The sequence below is a fragment of the Brachyhypopomus gauderio genome, chromosome 3 (genome assembly GCF_052324685.1).
Source record: "Brachyhypopomus gauderio isolate BG-103 chromosome 3, BGAUD_0.2, whole genome shotgun sequence".
Lineage (NCBI taxonomy): Eukaryota > Metazoa > Chordata > Actinopteri > Gymnotiformes > Hypopomidae > Brachyhypopomus > Brachyhypopomus gauderio.
In genome coordinates, this window is record NC_135213.1 from 13202603 (window position 1) to 13223083 (window position 20481).

Here is a 20481-nt window from a genome sequence, read left to right on the forward strand (position 1 = left end):
ACCTTTTTGGGTGCAACCTTAAAGGAATATATTACATTGTACTGATTTACCTACATAAGTAATGGATAACTTGGAAATATTCAGAATCTATCAGCATAGGAACTGAAGTGTGTCCATACTGTTTTTAGCTTTTTAGGCCATTTTGCTCCAAACTAAAACACTAAAGCTCTAAAAAGGTGCGAGCAACAAAGAGCCAAAACAGGAACCGCAACTGTTACATGTTTACGTAACATTAGTTAATAATTGTTAATGTGTTACTTCATGTGTTGTTCATGTTAACTAATGCATTACTTCACGTTAGTAAGTAAACACTTAATGTAAAGTGTTACCAATATTTGTGTGGCATCTTCCTCACTGTAAAAGACATCAGTGAATTATCACTTATATCACTTTTATTTAATCTCAAAATGCCTGTCATCTAAAGTTTTAGTTCATATATGTAGTCATGTAACATAGCATAAAATGTGTTAATTTACATGATTTGGCATGTTCCTTTGATCTGCATAAAAAATTACATCTGCACTATGGACATCAAAGACCTCAAGTTTCGACAAGTGTGTGTGTGTGTGTGTGTGTGTGTGTGTGTGTGTGTGTGTGTGTGTGTGTGTGTGTGTGTGTGTGTGTGTGTGTGTGTGTGTGTGTGTGAAAGAATGAGACAAATACCCACTTCTCTATGTGGATGTATGAGAGAGCTGAAACGTCACCAAAGTGACACACTTTAAATTCAGAGCTTCATGCTAGCAGCCCCTTTGATATGATAATGTGCTCCCTCCTTGCACCGGTGTGCTTGCCAACAAAGATTTTCAGAAGATCTTGACCCATCCCATCTGCACCTACTGAGGGAATTGAATAATTGTGCATGTAAGGGCTCAATCAAGGAGTTGTCCTTGCTTGGCTACAGATGTTGGGAGCATTTCAACGTATCTTCCCTTCTCAGGGCATAAGTGTGTCTTTTCAGAAATCAAGTAGGGAATTCAGTATTAGATGGTCTGTTCTGCTGTATGCCTGTGGGAGCTTCACCTTTTTTCTTGCCTGTCCACATGAAGTGCTTGATTTAAATCTCTTTGCAACAGCGAATCTGCCTAACAAATGTGTGAAAATGCAACTGCTGCACTTTAGTGGATGTTTTTAATATGAAGTAGTACAAAAAGTTTCTAGAGAAATCATCAGCTGTGCAAACACGCTGGGCAAGCATAAAATGCAAAGAAATCAAATTGATCAAATACTTTGAGAAATGCTGGGAAAAATAAAGCAAACATTTCTAAATGATGGAATACTTAAAAACTATGTAAATTAATGCCACTGAATGAGTTTTGCTTTCCTCTTCAAACAGTATGTTTAATAATCTGTGTAAATCTAAATTTCATCAAACAAATTTTAAGGTTATTCATTTTCACTGGTAATTTTGAGAGCTCTCCACCAAAACTATGATAAAGCATATATAATGCCATCCAAATGTATCTTTATTTAGGCAGAGTGCTTGTTATTTTTCCTTAATCAGCAGTACCGTACTTGGAAAGAGCAGGTGTTGAGAAGCTTTCTTTGGAATCCATTAAAGTAAAGTAAAAATATGTTTTATTCCTTAAATAAAGTGTGGCATTTCTAAGAAGAGAATACATGTGGCCATACATTAGCAGTCACTATGTCTGTCCAACCCTGCGACCTGCAGAATGTGCAATCCTGTGAGAAACAGGGTCACTGCACATGCTGTTGTGTTGTGCTCATGCACATCAGTCAATGAAAGACGGGTCTCTGCCAGCTAATTGCCGAGGCATGCCTGTTAGTGTTCCCATGATGCAGTGCCTCGTTCACGTGCCCGTTTTCTTTAGGGGGCTGTTCACAATGCAGTGACCCATCCGCTGCTCTCTGCCTCTTTTGGAAACAGGATGATGCATTTTTAATAAGCTTTGGATTTGTATGTGTTGAGTGTGCTATTACAATAACTCAGCTGCACTTTCTCCTTTCCTCAATAGAGAGAATGGGGAGAGGGATTAAAAACAAACACGACCATGGACTAAGTGGCAGAATGGTTGGCTTCCATTAGAGCCAGCCGTCGAGCAGGGATGGCACCTTTGCTGCAGTGCTGTGTGCAGGCCGCCCTAGTTCTTATGTATTACACAAAACTGACATATAATATGAGACAACTGCTGGTATGATGAAAGGCGAATTGTCTGCGCAGTTGCACTGAATCTTTCATTAGAGTGTGAGGCAGAAGTCTTTTGCGGGCTTGTTAGTGTTGGGATAGCTAAGTGTCACTTATCAAAATTTAACACGGTGCTACGCTAAGAATCTGTTCAGCCTTCTCTCCTCAGAGAACACATCAAAACAATCCATGACAGTAAACAAGAAGGCTTGATGCCTTAATCTCCTAGAATTGCAAATGACCAAAGGCTAAAATAAAGCATTCCTCCAATATCCGTCGCCTGAAATGATACCTGGTAAAATCATCCCTTAGCAGATTAGACAGACACATTGGGGTTGAATTCCTGAGGATGCACTTTATTGCTTTCAGAATCGACTGATATCAGTGAGATGTAAAATCAGTTTTACATTAACCGACAGAAAGTCTGATGGGTCAAGAGTAGACTCACGTGACCTCTGTAGGAGTTTACTAGGTGTAACTTATTTGGAAGCTTTATTAGGAAGCTGCTTGGTATAACTGAGTACCAGTATTATTATTTGCACATGCTGAGAGGCTCAATAGTGCTGCATGACAGGGAGATTGAAAACAAGCAGCAGTAGATCTCACATGTCCCAGATGATGACATACCTTTGACCTCAAACCGATTGTAAGGTAGGGGACCTACTTAAAAGAGATATTGCTAGAATGCCAAGCAACCATGTTGCCAAGAAAGCATTTACATTTCCTGTATTACAAGACTGCTGTATTGCTGTAACAATTTAAGAAGAAGAAGAAACTATTGAACTGTTTACACAGAACATCAATCTATGGCAGCATGAGATGGCTATTAGATTGGTTTAAATGACAAGAACTGGAATGACTGTTGGAGACTTGATTCTGAGTTTGGGAGTGGCAATAGTTGGGTTTGAGCTGAGAGTGGAGTTAGGGCAGAGTTGGAGCACTGAAGACCTAGAAATCTCTCTTTGTCTTGCTATTGTGATATCATTGTAATGTGTAACTAAGTTGCCAATAAATCCTATGTTACCTCGAACTCATATGAAGTTCAAATCACAAAACATAATGTAAATGCTCAAGAATCTGCTATTGTTTTGTAATTGCTAATTCCAGTTTCAAACTGCCACCTGCAATGTGAAGAGGTCAGAAGCCAAACCAGTTATGTTTTGGTGATAGGATCTGACACTGAAGCTGTTTGACTCTGAAGGGAATGACGCTGTTGTCCTCTAAGCATCCTCTAAGGTGAACCTTCAATAAGCACTTGAGCATTTACATTTATTCTCTCCTGGTTAAAAGAAGAAACAATGGTTTCTTTGGGTGAATGGACAAAACTTGCTTTTTGTGTGGTAAAGGTGTTGGAAAAGGTGAGTCATAAATTGGCAAACAGATCAGGTCAGCAGCAGGAATGTTGCTGAATATTGTCAGAATCAGATGTGGCAGTAACACAGGAGCTTAGACCTAGGATGAAGCCCTCAGTGTACTTGTCAATCTACATCCACATCCTCCGCTGTGGTTATGAGATACAGGGAGCGGCCAAAATAATAAGGCTGCAGACCCACGTGGTGAAAATGAGGTTTCTGCAGGGTTGCTGCACTCTCTGTCCATGGTAGGGTGCAGTGCTCTGCAATCCAAGAAGGCCTCAGCATAGACTCACTGCTCCTCAATACTAAAAGGGGCCAAATAATTTGGTTAGAGGCTCTCATAAGGATGCCCCCTGGTTGGCTTCTATTTCAGCTGTTCCAGAGGTATGCACATGGAAGGAGGCCCAGAGGCCGACCCAGGACCCACAGGAGGGACTATATCATACAGCTGGCCTTCGAGCACCTGGGAGTTCCACAGGAGGAGCTGGAATCTGTTGGAGGGAATAGAAGAGTCTAGGATGATCTTCTTAGACTGCTATCATCATGATCCTCACCAGTGAAAGGGGAAAGAAAAATGATGATTGTGATGATGTCTATTGCAATAAAACACAAATGGCTAAACTGTAAATAGTAAACTGCCGTTACAAATCTTTTAAAAGTTGGTTACAAATTTTCATAACTTGCAACTCATGTAATCAAATGTAATGTAAGTCTTTTTTCAACATATTTCTAAATTATTGCCTTACATTTTTTATGCATGAAACCTTTGCCTGCACCACATGCTGTTTGTGAGTGCTATGAAAACTGACTTTCCTTATGTTCTCACTATTATATTGCAGTAAAGTGGCTTTTTTTCTACATACTGTAACTAGAGCTGGGCTGCAGCAAGTGGTGGAACTTATTCTCCTGCACAGCAGGGTTCAAAGAGCCATAGAGTCTGTCATCTTTAATCAGTAGAGTGCTAAGCAAAGTATACTCACAAACTGAGTTTTAATATGGGATATAGGCTGCAGTGAGGTTTATGCTACCGTGTTTTTGGCTATGCCTTATTATAGCACTAGTTTAACTAAATAGATCTAAATACATTTTTCTGTTTGCTTTCAGGAGGTGTTAAACAATGCATTTCCCACTTAAAGTGCTTTTCCCAGCAGTTAAAGGTGTGATTAAACCTGTTCTGTTACACATGCCAAAACAGATACGTTGACGCACATTTTTTTTCTTCTTTCAGGTCTTATTCACATTGAAATGTTTCCCTGTGTTAACCCCACTAAGACATCCCAACCTACCCCCACCAGCTCATGATACTGTCAGAATACATTCAGAACGTCAGTGAATGTAAGAAATCTCTGTCCCACGCATTCTCTCTTATTTTGTATAAATATTAGTCTGTCCCCCACAGGCACATATGCTTGCTTTTATGAACACAAACAACTTATCTCTTCTTTCTCTGGCTCACACATTCCACCCACCTTACCTATCCTCCATGCCATTTCATCAAAACTACATTAACTACACAAACCTATACTCACACATCTGTTCTATTTTAATACTGTGTATTTGGGCTTTGTATAATAAAGTAAATGTGCTTTGCTCCAATCTGAAAATGCTATAAATGTGAAATGGCATATTTAGGCTAAGTGTAAAATAAAACTACACAAAAGTACTATCATAAATTGCCAATAGGTGGCATTGTTTACTCCTGAAAGTATCCTGTGCATTGGCACTCCACACAAAACACAGATAAAATTAAGATCTGCGATTCACACCACATCAGCACCTTTTGTCATTATGATTTTAGGCTTTGCACGAGTTTCTTTGGGCACTTGAGGTCTTTATGATGTCATTCGGTCATTACTCTTTTATGTGCCAGAGGCAGTAACTCATCAGGACTGGGAGTGCTTTTAGCAGTTAACATGCTCTCCAAAGATTTACAGTTCAAACAGCAAATTAATGACATTTTTAATAGACAGTGCAAATGGCTTGCAGTGGCAGTGATGCTGCTGAAACGAAGGGCTTGGTTGATGGCCATTACTTTGAGAGGGTTACTTGCCAACCACTGACTTTGAAAAGTCATAATAGCAGAGTTCCTGACAGTTTTAAAGGTTAGAGCAAGTATAACGTGCTGTTGTTCAGTGGGCTGTCCTGTAGCTTCCTCCTATGTTCTTAGCTTTTTTTAGGCTGACTGAAAGTGAAGATGAAGGTGGCTTTTAAACCTTCTAACACAGACTATGTACACTTGTTTAGAACATACACACAAGCCTGGAAACAGATTTCACTAGAAGCAACAGTTTTTTCTTTTTATTGGTTAATGGGAAGCTAATGCATTGTTGATGTATAAATATCAGCTGCTCTCCTTAAAGGGGTGAAACTCCTATAACATTTATAATACCCTCCGCTTTGCTGAACGTTGGTAACCTTTCAATTATGGCAATCAAACTTGGTTATTGTGCTCACTCTGGAATAACGGCGATGCTTGAGTGATCGGCAACGGAGCAGAAACAGCCCGGGTAGAAAAATAAAAAAAATCATTCTTGAACAATCTTTTTCAAATGACAGCTGTGTTTGGCTCAGATAATGAAGAAACAGTGAATGATGTTCAGCAATCTCTGCATGCTGCATCGCCCCATTTTGAATTAAGAGAATTTCACAGACACAACATTTCTAGGATTTGATCTGTTCTAAAGATTGATTAATCATATAACTGAACCCTGATACATGAAAATGTTCAAGCAGTTTTGTGAATGCTGTCTGGGTTTCTTGAGTTCTAGCAGTACAATCGTGGCTACTGACAGCCAAATGAACAAAACCACAGATGGATATAAAGGCACAGCTTTTTGGTGGCAGAACCACAGCTAAAGAAAGTTTCAAAAGAAAATGTAGTCAGATTATTCTATATTATATCCATATTTGAGTTATTCTATATTATATCCATATTTGAGTTATTCTATATTATATCCATATTTGAGTTATTCTATATTATATCCATATTTGAGTTATTCTATATTATATCCATATTTGAGTTATTCTATATTATATCCATATTTGAGTTATTCTATATTATATCCATATTTGAGTTATTGTGTGAGCTTTTCGGTTTATGTGCATAGACCAATCCATATCTGTGTGAATGTTTATTGGATATTGCGTATGACTGTGTATGTATGTGAGGGCTTGCTGAGCTTTTATTTACTGCTCAGATTTCACCGGGACAATATGCAGCATTGCTGGGTCATGTCTCCTGTCTCCTTTAATCAGGATTTAGTGGTGAAGCACTGTAAACTTCCCCATGAGCTCCTCTGTGGCTGGTCAGCCTCCCTCACACTGCAGCTGATGAGTCCCACTACCATTGCTGATCCTCTTAACACTGACATATTCCCCTCTGCCACATCATGAAAGATCACCAGACCACACCAACCATTTAGCTCTGACGACACCGAATTCATCCTCTGATATAAGGCAATTATGACATGCTACTGCGAATGAGGGATATGAATGTCGTTCGTCAAATTCAGCCTCTTAATAGGTAAAAATGAGGAATACTTTTTATTGTTGGCTGACTGATTTGGTTAATTTGTATAATTACTAAACCTCATTAATGCACGGTAATAATAATTTGTGTTGCTTTCCTTTGCATCCGTGTGTTTGCGTTTTTGCCTGTGCACGCGTGTGTCCTCATTCCTTTGCTCCTACTGAACTGCTTACAAAAGCTTTATCCTGGTCTATGTCCTCTCCTAAATCAACCTCTCCTCTCTCACTGCTCCTGCCACAAGCGATAAAGACCAATGTCATAGTATCATGTGGAATCTCCTCACAGCGTAATTCAGCAGAACATGCCCATACAGCACCCGTCTGAGGCAGTTCCGTGTCTGCTTGCTTGTCTCCAGGATTCGGCTCATTCTGTCAGCTGAGCCAGATGTCGGTATTACTGTGTCACAGTAAAAGGGAATTCAAATGATGCCCAGCTTTCAGAGACTCATTACTACTCTTTTGAAGTCCAATTACACAATTCCTGTGCGGGACTTAAACCAGACTGTAGTATAAAATCAAATTAAATTCTCCACGGTTTGGTGTAGCTGACAGACTGATGCGATGAGGCTTTATGAATAAAGACTGACCCTACACTCAGTCCATTTTTGATCTGGATAGATGTTGTTAGATCTCTTTTATTTCAGTAGCTGTCTGCGATTCTTTTTTTAAATCAGTAATATATGTGAGAGTGGTGCTCATGCACTTCTAAGGTTAAGCAGAAAGATTCTGCAGAAAGGCGCTCTACAGAACAGGCAAATATGTAGGTAAATTATACTTCAGGCCTAAAGTGAAATGCACAAATGGACCATACTGAACCTGGTAATATTGCATGCAACTTACTGCCAAACTTGACATATAATTATATACTTTAGTCATTTACCAGCAGGACGTAATGCCATATAACCCTTGTAAAAATTTAAGTTTGGCATTTGGCATGCAAAGGAATGTGAAAATATCCTACATGTTCTTGCTGTTGACACAAAGCACAATTAAACAGAGCAGGTGCAGGGGACACAAACAGACACACACTCTCTCTCTCTGTGTCTCTCTGTCTCTCTCTCTCGCTCTCTCTTTCTCTCTTTCTCTATTCAGGCTCCTGTAAACGATAGTGTGTTATGCATAATCTTTATCATCTTTATCAAGCAAATAGTCCTTTACTCTTTAATCCCAAATGGATGACTGGAGAAAGCTACTTTTACAAAACATTGTAACATTTGCATATCACAAAGTGTTCACTCCAGCCTTTAAGAACAAACAATACACAAAGTAGTACTTCATAATTGCATGTAAATAAAATTTTGTTTTGCTGCATTAACTCATGTATACTGTAGTCAGGACTCATCACCAAGGCCGTTTGTTTTATGAATTACAAGTGGATTAGCAATAGGATTCTATTAGTATTCATCATAAACAAGTTTGCTTTAAAGCCTTAATGTAAACACAGCTACAGCATGGGCCTTAGGTCTAAATATGATTAAAACCTAGAAGTTAAAAACTTTGTATTATGATGCGATGACTGCAGTATCCAAATAAAAGAAGTTAAATGAACCCAGAATACACATGAATGCATACAACACATGCACGCACACAATTCTCAGTTCTGTATGTCAGCAGATTTGCCTGTTATCTAATGTTGTGTTTGCCTGAGTGTTTCAGCAGAAAAATATATATATATTGCAATGTAAAACTACATAAAAATTTAATGTAGAATCGAATGCACATAGAATGTAGCTGTGTGCTTGGTATTTTCTACTCCTGTACTTAACATAGATTTACAGCATAAAACTGAGCTTGGTCATGGACTGTTAAAGCCTGTGTGGCAAATGTCCATGAATTGCAAAATGTGTAGAAAGCTGACCATTACTCAATAAATATTTACCACTCTACCTCAGTTCCACTCTATCTCAGTATGAGAAATTATCTGTAGAAACAAGAACAAACTATTTGGTCAACTTGCATTTGCCCTTTTGAGCTCTGAGATGCAATCTGTGATTTACTTTTAAGGTGACTCAAACCATTCAGAGAACATAACTTTATAAATGTTTGTCTCTTTTTGTTTATTATGCTCATGTTTATACATATATACTGCAGATGGGTAATTTAACTACACAGAGAAAACAAGGAAATATAGTGGAGAATGTACTACTGTATATCTTTGAGTGTTTAATATTTTGTTTAGTTTATAGCACCAAATAGAAGGAAATATTTCTTAGATTAATTTAGGTACAGGGGCTACCTATTAATAGGCATCTATCTTCCTTCCACCAGTAAGAATGAAACAATATTGAGAGGAAGACAAAGGAATATAATGTGATCTATTATAGCTGGCATCAAGAAGAGGCCCTGGTGGAGCTGAGATGTGACACTAATCGTTCTGCCTTTTACATTTGGATTTGGGTTTGAGGGAAGATGACTGCTGCTTTAAACATGCTTTTCTAGCTCCACGTTTGCATTCGTCAAGTCTCTTCGACAAACAGGAGCTGAAATCACGACCAAAGCAGTTTCACAAATAGCTTCACAAATTTAATTACAGGAGAGAATGCGCAAGTTGCACTACTGATTGTGTGTGTGTGTGTGTGTTTAAAAACTTGCATGAGTTCAGCGTATCAACATGCATTTCTAATATTGGGACTGTTCTGTGTTTCTTTTCTCATTGTGTATTTCTAAAGGAAATGGGACAAACCTGAATGTACATTATTGATGAGTTATCATCCATTATACTCAAAATAATTCACTGATTTCTGTGATACTGCTTATTTACTGTAAAATAGTCCCACACCCACAACAAGTCAGCATTTTGTTGCATTGTACAGACAGTAATATAATGCCAGCATACATGTGGACAGAGCAGCATACAGTATCTCTTTGTAATCTGCTGCCTCATACTCTCTTAGTAGAGTAAGATGCCGTCCATCATGTGTGCAAGGGAATAGCAGTCTGTATTCTCAACCTGCAAATGCAGGTTGCCCTCTCATCTGGCTTCTCCACAATATCTAGATAAGAATATATTTTGTGTAGGCCTATGTCTACAGGCTTATGTCTATTATTTAAAGGATATGTGGCACAATTTTCCGATCAATTATACAGATCAATTATTGAAACAAATATCAAATAATCACCTATCAATTATTGAAAAATATCTAATAATCAGTTGCAAACATTTAATGTTTGTCACATTCACAGGAAGTCAAATAGTAACACATAACAGACACACTGACCAGATGGTACATAAGAAACCCACTCAAACATTCATGCATGAAAAAAACTGCTTATTTTAAACAAGAACCCTGACAGACACTGGAAACAAAGTATGTAAGTGTGGTATGTATTAAACACTGGATTTATCTATTTATCAGGTAACAACTGAATACCTGCCAGTTCAGACAATGGACTCTTAGAACAATGTCTTTACAGATGCCTTACTAACGTTGAATAGTCATGTACATTTCTTAGAAATGGTGGTGAATTACACTCACATTAGCAATTACATGTTCCAGTTCTGCAAGTTTTATATGGGAAAAGGTATAATGCTTAAGGTGCCTGTGATAAGGTGTGCATGTATTTGTGTCTTACTTGTCTGAGAACGATAATGCCCTCCTGGTTGTGCTCATTGGTTGTGATGTCAAACATGGCTCCTCCATCTCCAGGGATGATGTTATAGTCAATCTCAGCATTTTTGCCAATGTCCAGGTCATGGGCTTTGATTGTGCCCACAACAGTCCCCACATTGTTGGACTCAGATACACGAAAGTGAAATATACCTGGGATATGATAATACACATTGGTCTGAAATATGAAATGCAGCACCTGCATAAAAAATGTATTGTGATTGTAGATTAGAATCACTGGCAACCCTGGAAAGTAGTGTTTCTAAATGTCTTCATTATAAAGAGACATTATTCACACACTCACACACACACACACACACACACACACACACACACACACACACACACACACACGCCTACACACACACACATTAGCTGGAGTTAATCCTCAGTGGTCATGCAGGAAAAAAAATAATAATAATAAGAACACCTCAGCTAATTAAGAAGTCATTAGACGCATTAGACCAATGTACCAGAAGAGACAAACAAGGTGGGGTGGGGGTAGGGATGGGTGTGGGGAACCTGAAGCACTGCTACAGCATCTGCTGCTAACACTACTGCAGCACGAAAGAGTCCCCAGGACCCTCAGTACTTAAACATGTGCTACGGAAGCATTTTGAGAACATTTTAAGCACATTTAATAACAGCATAATAAATCTATGCAAGTAATAGTGCCTTATGAGTTATTAACCCATGCTAATGTTGGCCCTTTAAAGAGTATCATTTACATGTACACTTAAGTTGAGCACTTTTTAGGTTGCAGTTGTTTAGAGTTTACAACTGCAGCAGAGAATGGGTTAAAACCATGTTGCTTTTCAGTAATGAAGTACTTTTGTTTGATTTATACAGTGGTATGCAAGGTAGAACAAGAAATCAAATTATGTATACTTGATTAATACTGCAAGAACAAAATCTGTTGTCTACGTTTACGTTGTTTTCTCTCCCCTAAGATATAAAGGTGTTTTGAGCCTTAGAGTGAATCACATCAGCAGATTTTGAACACCTGCACAAGTTAATGAAATGAAATTTATGAAAGGTCAGAGGTGAATCTGTGCTGCAGCATACAGAATAACAAAGCAGCTATATGTGAACATAATACTTAAATGTTGCTCAGTCATCTTTCTCTTTGTTCACTTAAAGTATTTAAACATTTGGTATAAGCATGACCACAGCCAGGGCGTAGCTATAAATACATCATCCATGCAATTGAGCTTTTGTTGAAAAATATATCTCTTTGCTTTGCTTGTTCTTTCCTGCAGACAGTTTAAATGTCAAGACATCACTAATCAAGGTGAATTCTTTCTGTAGTTATACTCTGTGCAAATTGTGTAATAAAACCTCTTCTCATTTAATGTTCACTGTGGTGAGCTTGAAGTTCAGTTGAATGTAAAAGTACAATGTCTTACTTTTCGCAAACCTGGGTGGGTTGTCGTTTACATCACTCAGGGTGATGTTGATGGTGGTGGTCCCAGCCAGACCCCCCAGCTGACCGCCCATGTCTTTGGCCTGAATCAGAACCTGATAGAGCTCTTTCACCTCCCGGTCCATGTTGGGAAGAGCAGTCCTGATGACTCCTTTACCCCAAAGATATGAGAGACAAAAAGAGAGACAGAGACAGTGAGAAACCGAGAGAGAAAGAGAGGCACCACCATGAGGACTTAGACAACTGGATTACTGTGCAGGAAGAAGGTGGAAGAGGGTATAGGATTTGAAAATGAAATAGAGAGATTTGGTTAAGTGTCAAAACTGGAAAAGGTGTACTTATGTCAAATGTACTGATATAAAAGTGAGGAGAATATATATATATATATAGCAGTATATCAGTAGCGAACTGTGTCCATTAAACCTTATATTCTGTAATTGTTTAGATGTCGATTGTCAAACTGTTTGTCAAAAAATTTGATAAATTATATATATTTATGTTTTAAGAATATTTTAGGCCCTCTGAGAGGGCACAGAGGGCCCTGACGGTTCCCCACTGATATATATATATATCATATATATATATCAGTATATTGCCATAGTGTATTATATATACACTATATTGCCAAAAGTATTCACTCACCTTCCTTGACTCACATGTGAGCTTAAGTGACATTCCATTCCTAATCCATAGGTTCCAATATGACATTGGTCCACCTTTTGCAGCTAGAACAGCTTCAACTCTTCTGGGAAGGCTGTCCACAAGGTTTAGGAGTGTGTTTACGGGTTTTTTGAGCATTCTTCCAGCAGCGCATTTGTGAGGTTACATACTGATGTTGGACGAGAAGGCCTGGCTCTCAGTCTCCACTCTAATTCATCCCAAAGGTGTTCTATCGGGTTGAAGTCAGGACTCTGTGCAGGCCAGTCAAGTTCATCCACACCAGACTCTGCCATCCATGTATTTATTTTACTTTGTGCATATGCGACAGCTCCAAACTGTTCCCACAAAGTTGGGAAGATGCAATTGTCCAAAATGTCTTGGTATGCTGAAGCATTCAGAGTTCCTTTCACTGGAACTAATAGGCCAAGCCCAGCTCCTGAAATACAACCCCACACCATAATCCCCCCCTCCACCAAACTTTATACTTGGCAGAGTGCAGCCAAACCTAGACTCGTCCATCAGATTGCCAGATGAAGAAGCGGGATTCGTCACTCCAGAGAACGCACCTCCACTGATCTAGAGTCCAGTGGCAGTGTGCTTTACACCACTGCATCCGATACTTTGCATTGCACTTAGTGATGTATGGCTTGGATGCAGCTGCTCGACCATGGAAACCCATTCCATGAAGCTCTCTGCAAACTGTTCTTGAGCTAGTCTGAAGGCCACATGAAGTTTGGATGTCTGTAGTGATTGACCCGCTCCGTCAGTTTACGTTGCCTATCACTTTGTGACTGAGTTGCTGTTGTTCCCAAACACTTCCATTTGTTTATAATACAGCTGACAGTTGACTGTGGAATATTTAGGAGCAAGGAAATTTCACAACTGGATTTGTTGCACAGGTGGCATCCTATAACAGTTCCACGCTGGAGCTCACTGAGCTCCTGAGAGCTACCCATTACTTCACAAATGTTTGTAAAGACAGTCTGCATGCCTTCGTGCTTAATTTTATACACCTCTGGCCAGGGAAGTGATTGGAACACCTGATTTCGGTAATTTGGATGGGTGAGCGAATACTTTTGGCAATATATATAATGCATGTATATATTCTCCTCACTTTTATATCTCCTCCTCCTCACAGATTTTCTTCTCTTTAACTACAACATGGACAATTAGCAAATCAAGAATTTTTCTTCATTTTTTTCTTTCTCATGTGTGTACGGTTCATGTGTGTCTATACATTTATAAATATATTTGTCGACTTTAAAAGGAAAGAAATCTGATTCTTTGAGCTTCAGTTGTCTGGAGGACAATCGAAGTGGAGTTCACTCCAGGCAGCCTGAATCAACTAACAATGTCTGAATAGCTTGCGTCTTGTCAAATAAATACCTTACCGGTATCAAAAGCTCACCTAATGCTTTTCCCACTGCAATATGGAGCTTTTACAGATCAAGCAAGCATCTCACAGGTCAGATTAGATATGGAGGTGGGTGGTTAAAAGGGTCACCGAGGTGTTTCACGCAACACTGGTATCAGGTAATATGGAGAAGGGATGTCATGTTTGATCTCCTAGGTTTGTGTGCCTATGAGCACCATCAAAGGCTTCTGTTTTTGACTGTCTTTTTATCAGATTTAGGAGAGCTCTGAAACATGTGGCCCTGTGAAGTGCAGAGTGATTGCAGCTTCTGTTTTCTTCCTGTCTCTATCCGATCCCTCTCTCTCTCTCTCTCTCTCTCTCTCTCTCTCTCTCTCTCTCACCCACCCAACCCCCGTGTCTCTCTTCTGTGTGCTGTTGTCTTGTTTGTGATGTTTGGGTTAACAGTGTTGAAACAGCATGACATGATGAACTTTGATATTCTTCTTTTGCCATGATACACTGAGACCCTGCAAATGCTACGTAAAATGTGGGTTCACTTGAAATCTAATCAGTGCTGTGTCAATAGTCTATGAATTCTCTGGAGTAATAATATCTTACTATATCCTCTCATTGAAGTAAGCAATCAGTGAGGACCTTAAACCTAAAATAAGAATAATGTATTTTGCTTTAAGCCTTGCTTAAAAAGTTAGCTTTAATATTTATACTGTCATGTTTGGATTTACATCAACACTTGTGCAGTCCCGGACTCCTCCCTCCGGGTGTATCTGAGTATGGTCTAGTTCGTCTATGTCCATATATGTACTTCTTTGGGTGTGTCAATGTGTGTGTGTGTGTGTGTGTGTGTGTGTGTGTGTGTGTGTGTGTGTGTGTGTGTGTGTGTGTGTATCATTTGTTTCACCTGTCTCTTTTCTTGTTGAGGTTATGTGTTACTTGTTGCTTGTTGTCATCTGTGTATTTAAGTATGTGACTTGTCATCGTTCTTTGTTAGTTGTTGATCGTGTCTGTGCATGTTAAACGTTATCCAACAGCACTAAATAAACTTAGATGAATAAACGTCTGTAAAACTTGCTCACATCTCGGCATCCTGCTTCACTACTACCAGCATTATAAACTTTTTTTTTTTTTTTTTATGAACTTTGAAAAATAGCTTGTGCTTACAATGCAATCTTATGCCCACAAATAACAAACAAACTAAACAAAACAAAAATGGTATATATATATTTTTTACTTGTACTTGTTGCTTATTGGGCTGACGAGAAATGTAGCACCTGTCTGCATGAACATTGATTTCTGAGGGGCTATTGAGGTTACAGTATGTCCATTCAAAATGAGTTACAGTTTAGAAATGCCCTGTGATGCAAATCTATTCCCATGACTGACCATAATGTAATCAAATCTAGCAGTCTTTGTCCATCTGTTTAATGGGGTCAATACTTTGTAATTAAATTGAAACCAGCACATTGACTTCTGTTGACAGGAATTCATTCCCAAACATGTTTTTAAAAAGCTGGTTATGTCATAAAGGAAGTTATTTGCCGTTATATCAGATGTACTTTCATTTACAGTAATATGGCCAGTTCTAGATTTCACCTGTCTTGGGATCCACAGAGAAATATGGCTGGCCATGCAGAATACTGTACACCACCCTTGCACTGTTTCCATAGGTGGGGTCATCTGCATCCGATGCTGTTACTTTTGTCACATAGGTACCTGCAAAAAAACACAAGGTGTAAAGATATGACCTGTTTACACTGTATGACATAATGTGTGATCATTTATTTGCAGTTGTTTTCTGCATGGCTACTTGTCTCCAGTATGATTGTCATCCATGCTGTTATGGCTTAGAGATTGGCATAATCAAATAAATAAAGTGGAAAACAGAGATTTAAAACATGTTATAAAGCCTTGGGAAGGTTTTAATAAAGTAGACCACATAATTAATAAAGAAGATTAACCTAGTATATTAGAGAGAAGAGTTAGAGATAAACAGTAATACGCTTGTTCAAAGATGACACAGAGGTAGAAGCAAGACTGCCTTCCAGCCACATTACCACACAGACACACATTCATTCATTGCTTTGAAAAACAGCTCACTTTCCCCTTTAATTAACTGTAATTCCATTTTGATAATCCATAGTCTTGTATGTGTAAATGTAGGTAGGGGGACAATATATCATACTTTTTTTTTTGCTTTTTGATATAGCTAAACTGAACTTAAGTGTGTTATCTGAGAGTAACCGGTGCTTTTTTGTCTTTGTTTAAAATAGCAGACTGTGTTTGTGGTATATATCTAACTTGCTTGCTGTTTGGAACATACAACAAACACTTAAGCTATTAAAAGAGAACGGCTGTGTCTTTAATGCAAAAACAATGTGCAGTAGAAGCATCATTTATATTTAAATACACAAACAAGGCCACTGGAAGGTCTCTGGATGATAAGAACACAGGCAGGAGTTAACGTTCAGGTTTCTGGCAGTTCAGTGTCCCAAATGAACGTTTTTCTCTTCTGTTCCACCAGCTGACGTAATTAGCTTAGAATTCCATTACTTCTTGAACACACACATCCACATGTGTCAATGTGTTATTGAGCTGTTTCATCACCCGCGTGGAACAATTATTAATAAAAACTTTTATTTATAAAAAACTCAATGTGGAGCAGAACAAAGTCTCCTCTTACTGAATCTGATTAATTGATAGCTCCTGCAGGAGAAACTGCTAAACAATTATGTCCAGAATTGTCCGGTTAGACTGAGGAGAATGAAGAACATATAAACTCTCCGATTCACACTGGTCTGTCGGCAGTCTCTCTGTCGGGAGTGGCTTTGATTTGTCCACCCATTGAAGGGGGTTTCATTTCATTTTTTGTTGCCATTCAGATCAAGAGAAAGGCAATCTCCCACTGAATTACCTAGATCCGTCATCCTCAGGGGGCAATGCATGAAAAGTGGTTTGGTGCAATGCAGGCCACATTGGGTATTACGCTCCAACAGCAACATGTGAATATGCTGCAGTTGTCACTTTTTTCAGTCTGTCTGTCATTCTTATTGTAGCCAATGGGAATATAAAAGTGGATATATTTTTTTTTTATTCATTAGAATATAAAAATATATATATTTGAACTGAAGAAACCATTTTGATCAAGAGAAAGACAAAAATGATGAACAATGTAGTTTAACAAATCTGTCTTGCAATATCGTATGATGAAAGGTGAATTAGAAACAACATATTCTTAATAGCCTATGCTCATTCATTTCAGCATATTTTGAAACTTATTTAGCAGTTCACCAGGAATTGGTTTTTTGAGTGTGATTTATTATTTTAATTATAATTATTTTATTTCAGCAGACATTTAATATAATTAAAATAACTTTTTTTCTAAATCTATTCAGGTTGTCAAGGTTGTGTCCAATGTATGCCAAACAAGAAACGGCAGTCTGTCTACAAAACATGTTAGAATTGGATATAAATGGGAAAATATATATATAGTGTCATAGTCACGTATGTATGTTTGTGACAGTTTTTGCTTATGGGAAAATTACATACATTTATTGTCATTCCAGCAAACACAACCCACTGTATTAATTAGAGAACTGCTATATATGAGGTTTAATCATTAGTACACTGTGTGCACTGTATTAGTCTAGTAGTTCATTGGACCTCCTTTGGGGTTCACAATTTCTTGTGGCATAGATTCCACTAGGCATTGAAATCGATTTGTAGGAATCTTGGCTTGTGTGAACACTTTATTAGATGGAGGTACTGACATGCTGTAAACAGCCAGCTCTACCTGGTCCCAGAGATGATCTGTAGGATTAAGATCTGGGGACTGTAAAAGTTAGGAAGGAAAGGAATGCAAGGAAAATGTGCTGCCATGTTCCTGGAACCAATATATGAGTATATGACCCTGGTGACATGGTGCATTGTCCTGTCGAAAGTGTCCATCTGCCGTAGTGTAAACAGCTGCCATAAAGGGATGAACAGCCACAATGCTTATGTAATCCCTACTGTTCAAAGTCCATCCACTGGCATGAAAGTACTCTGGGTGAGCCAAGAAAACATTCCTCACACCACTACTTCAACTCCAAAAAGCCTGTTGACACCTCACAGGAAGGGCTCATTGATTCATCCTTCTTGCTCCAAATTCTCTCATCAGCATGGAGCAACAGAAATCTGAATTTATCTGACCAGAGAATGTTTTTCCACTGATAAGTGTTCCAATTTTATTCATTTTGCCCAGTGGAGCCTTGTCTTTCTCTTTCTCTTAGACAGCAATGTCACCTGAACTAGTCATCTGCTGTTATAGCCCATTCGTGCTAAGGAATGACTAGGTAGGCATTCAGATATGTTAGTCAGAGCACAAGTTTGTATTTGACTTAAATTGGCTTGACTGTGCACCACTGGATTGTCAGAACAATTCCAACATCCTCTGACAAATTTCATCAGAGTTATATCAACATTGCACTGCTTAAATATGTATTCTTTATCTGTAGAAATGTACAAACAGACTATTCCCATTTACTTGTTATGCAAGCCAAGAGCACAATCAGCACCTGGGTCATCACATGATCCAGAAGCCATCTAGGATCTGTGTTTGCAGAAGCATCTTTCCCTCTGTCCCTAATTTGATTCCTTTCTGACCTGTAGATTACTCATTTCAAGCTTGGTGTGGAACTCCTTAGATAGTATTTAGATGTTTGATACTAGTCGTCTTTCTACACCTTATGTCTTTGGTTGGCTCCATTAATAAATCCAGTATACTATAAAAAGGAACTAAGCTTGCAGCAAAGGAACAGAATTGCAAATAAAACAAATTAACACTGGGTAACAAACTTAGATTTCACAAGGGATTAATGACATTCCTTTGTCTTAACCAGACATTGATCTCCTTGACCCACCAATGGTTTTACGCTTCATACTGATTATCCTAGAACCTACAGTATTTCACACAACGTAATAGATAAAAAAAAAAATTTAAGGTATACTAACATGAAGACTTCAAGAACACATTTTAAGCAACTTAGTTATTTTGATTTGACTTTCTATGCTAAATTGAAAGATATAGACTATGATAAATAATGTATTTTGCATAACTGGTTGATATAGGACTGGTAAACTTAATTTAAACTGTTAACTATCTTAGTGATGACTTACAGGACATAAATCAAAAGATAATGAATAAGAGGAACAGATAAAGGTAAGGTACATTTTTTCCAGAAAAGGAAACAGCAAGGGCTGCGACCAACTGCCCATTACTTATGCAGGACACCATTTGAAGTTAGAGCAGATAAAAGATCACATTTGACTTGATCACCTGGCTATTAAAATTGAATGAAGCACTAAATCCAGCATTCTTTATTTTAGTTGCTGCCTGGAGCTGTAGCTCTAAAACAAAACAAATCACTTTTGTCTAAAAATCTATACCTTGACAGATTGTCCTACATAAATAAAATCAGTGTCCTCCGTTTGTGTAAAGTTCTTTCACTAGGATGAATTAAAATCCCGCACTGCTTTTGTAACATGCACTTTTTAAGAGAGCAGAATTCACCGGAATTACTGTTGTAAGGTGGAATACCCATGTTTGCAAAGAATTTGAAAATGGCTCCTTGGAAGCCGGTGCCAAAACCCATCTGTTCAGATGGTGATAATGCCTGTGGTGTTAAAGTTAACCCTAATTTGTTGTTGGTGGTTTAGGCGTCCGGGAACTGAGGGCGCTCAGTGTGAAACTGTCAGTCCCAAAGGGAACATGTAAAAGGCTTCGCTAAAAGTTTGACCCAAAATGAAAATGAGTCAGTTGTCTACACTACAGTTACCATAGTTACAGCCGTTGGTACACACTCCACTCTTGCAGGTAGCATTTTGAGCATTTCTGTTGTTTAGACAAGTGGCAAGCCCCAAGCCAAAATTCCTTATGAACCTGTCCCTATGCTTCTCAAACATTTAAATAGGCCCTTGTGTATAATTAAACTGTACATAGACCTCATTCAACAAAGTAAAGATTCTAAAGTTTTTATCATTTTTAGCAAAATAGTACTTTAACAAGAATTATCAGTGGCAAGTGACATACAAATGCAAAATATATGCAATATAGCTTTTTTACACGTGCATTTAGGATGCTTGTGACAACTCACAAATGACAACTGATTATGATCATATAACTTTTATGAGGTCCATAATTTTCTACATAGCATAGCACATAGCAGGATTTAGTTATCTACCAGACCCACTGCCAGGTAAGGGGCCCTGAACCTGGTAGGCATAAACTAGGCCTTAGGGAAATAACTGGCCAGATTTTGAGGCCCTAGGTCACACAGTCAGTTCTGCAGCTTTTGCCCATTCAGTTCACTGCCACCCTGGTTCCCTCTCAAAAAATGAATGACATCCCAAGTGGA

General features: G+C 38.4%; 1 protein-coding gene across 2 annotated transcripts in view; it reads right to left on the minus strand.

Moving 5' to 3' along the window:
• The window catches only part of cdh12b (cadherin 12b), a 95464-nt gene that overhangs the window by 22088 nt on the left and 52895 nt on the right, over nucleotides 1-20481 (minus strand). For both annotated transcript variants that reach the window (XM_076999622.1, XM_076999623.1), the window contains exons 4-6: nucleotides 15683-15802; nucleotides 12041-12208; nucleotides 10600-10787 (exon numbers count right to left, since the gene is read on the minus strand). In XM_076999622.1, the coding sequence (XP_076855737.1) occupies nucleotides 10600-10787; nucleotides 12041-12208; nucleotides 15683-15802 (476 nt within the window). The remainder of the gene's footprint in view (nucleotides 1-10599; nucleotides 10788-12040; nucleotides 12209-15682; nucleotides 15803-20481) is intronic.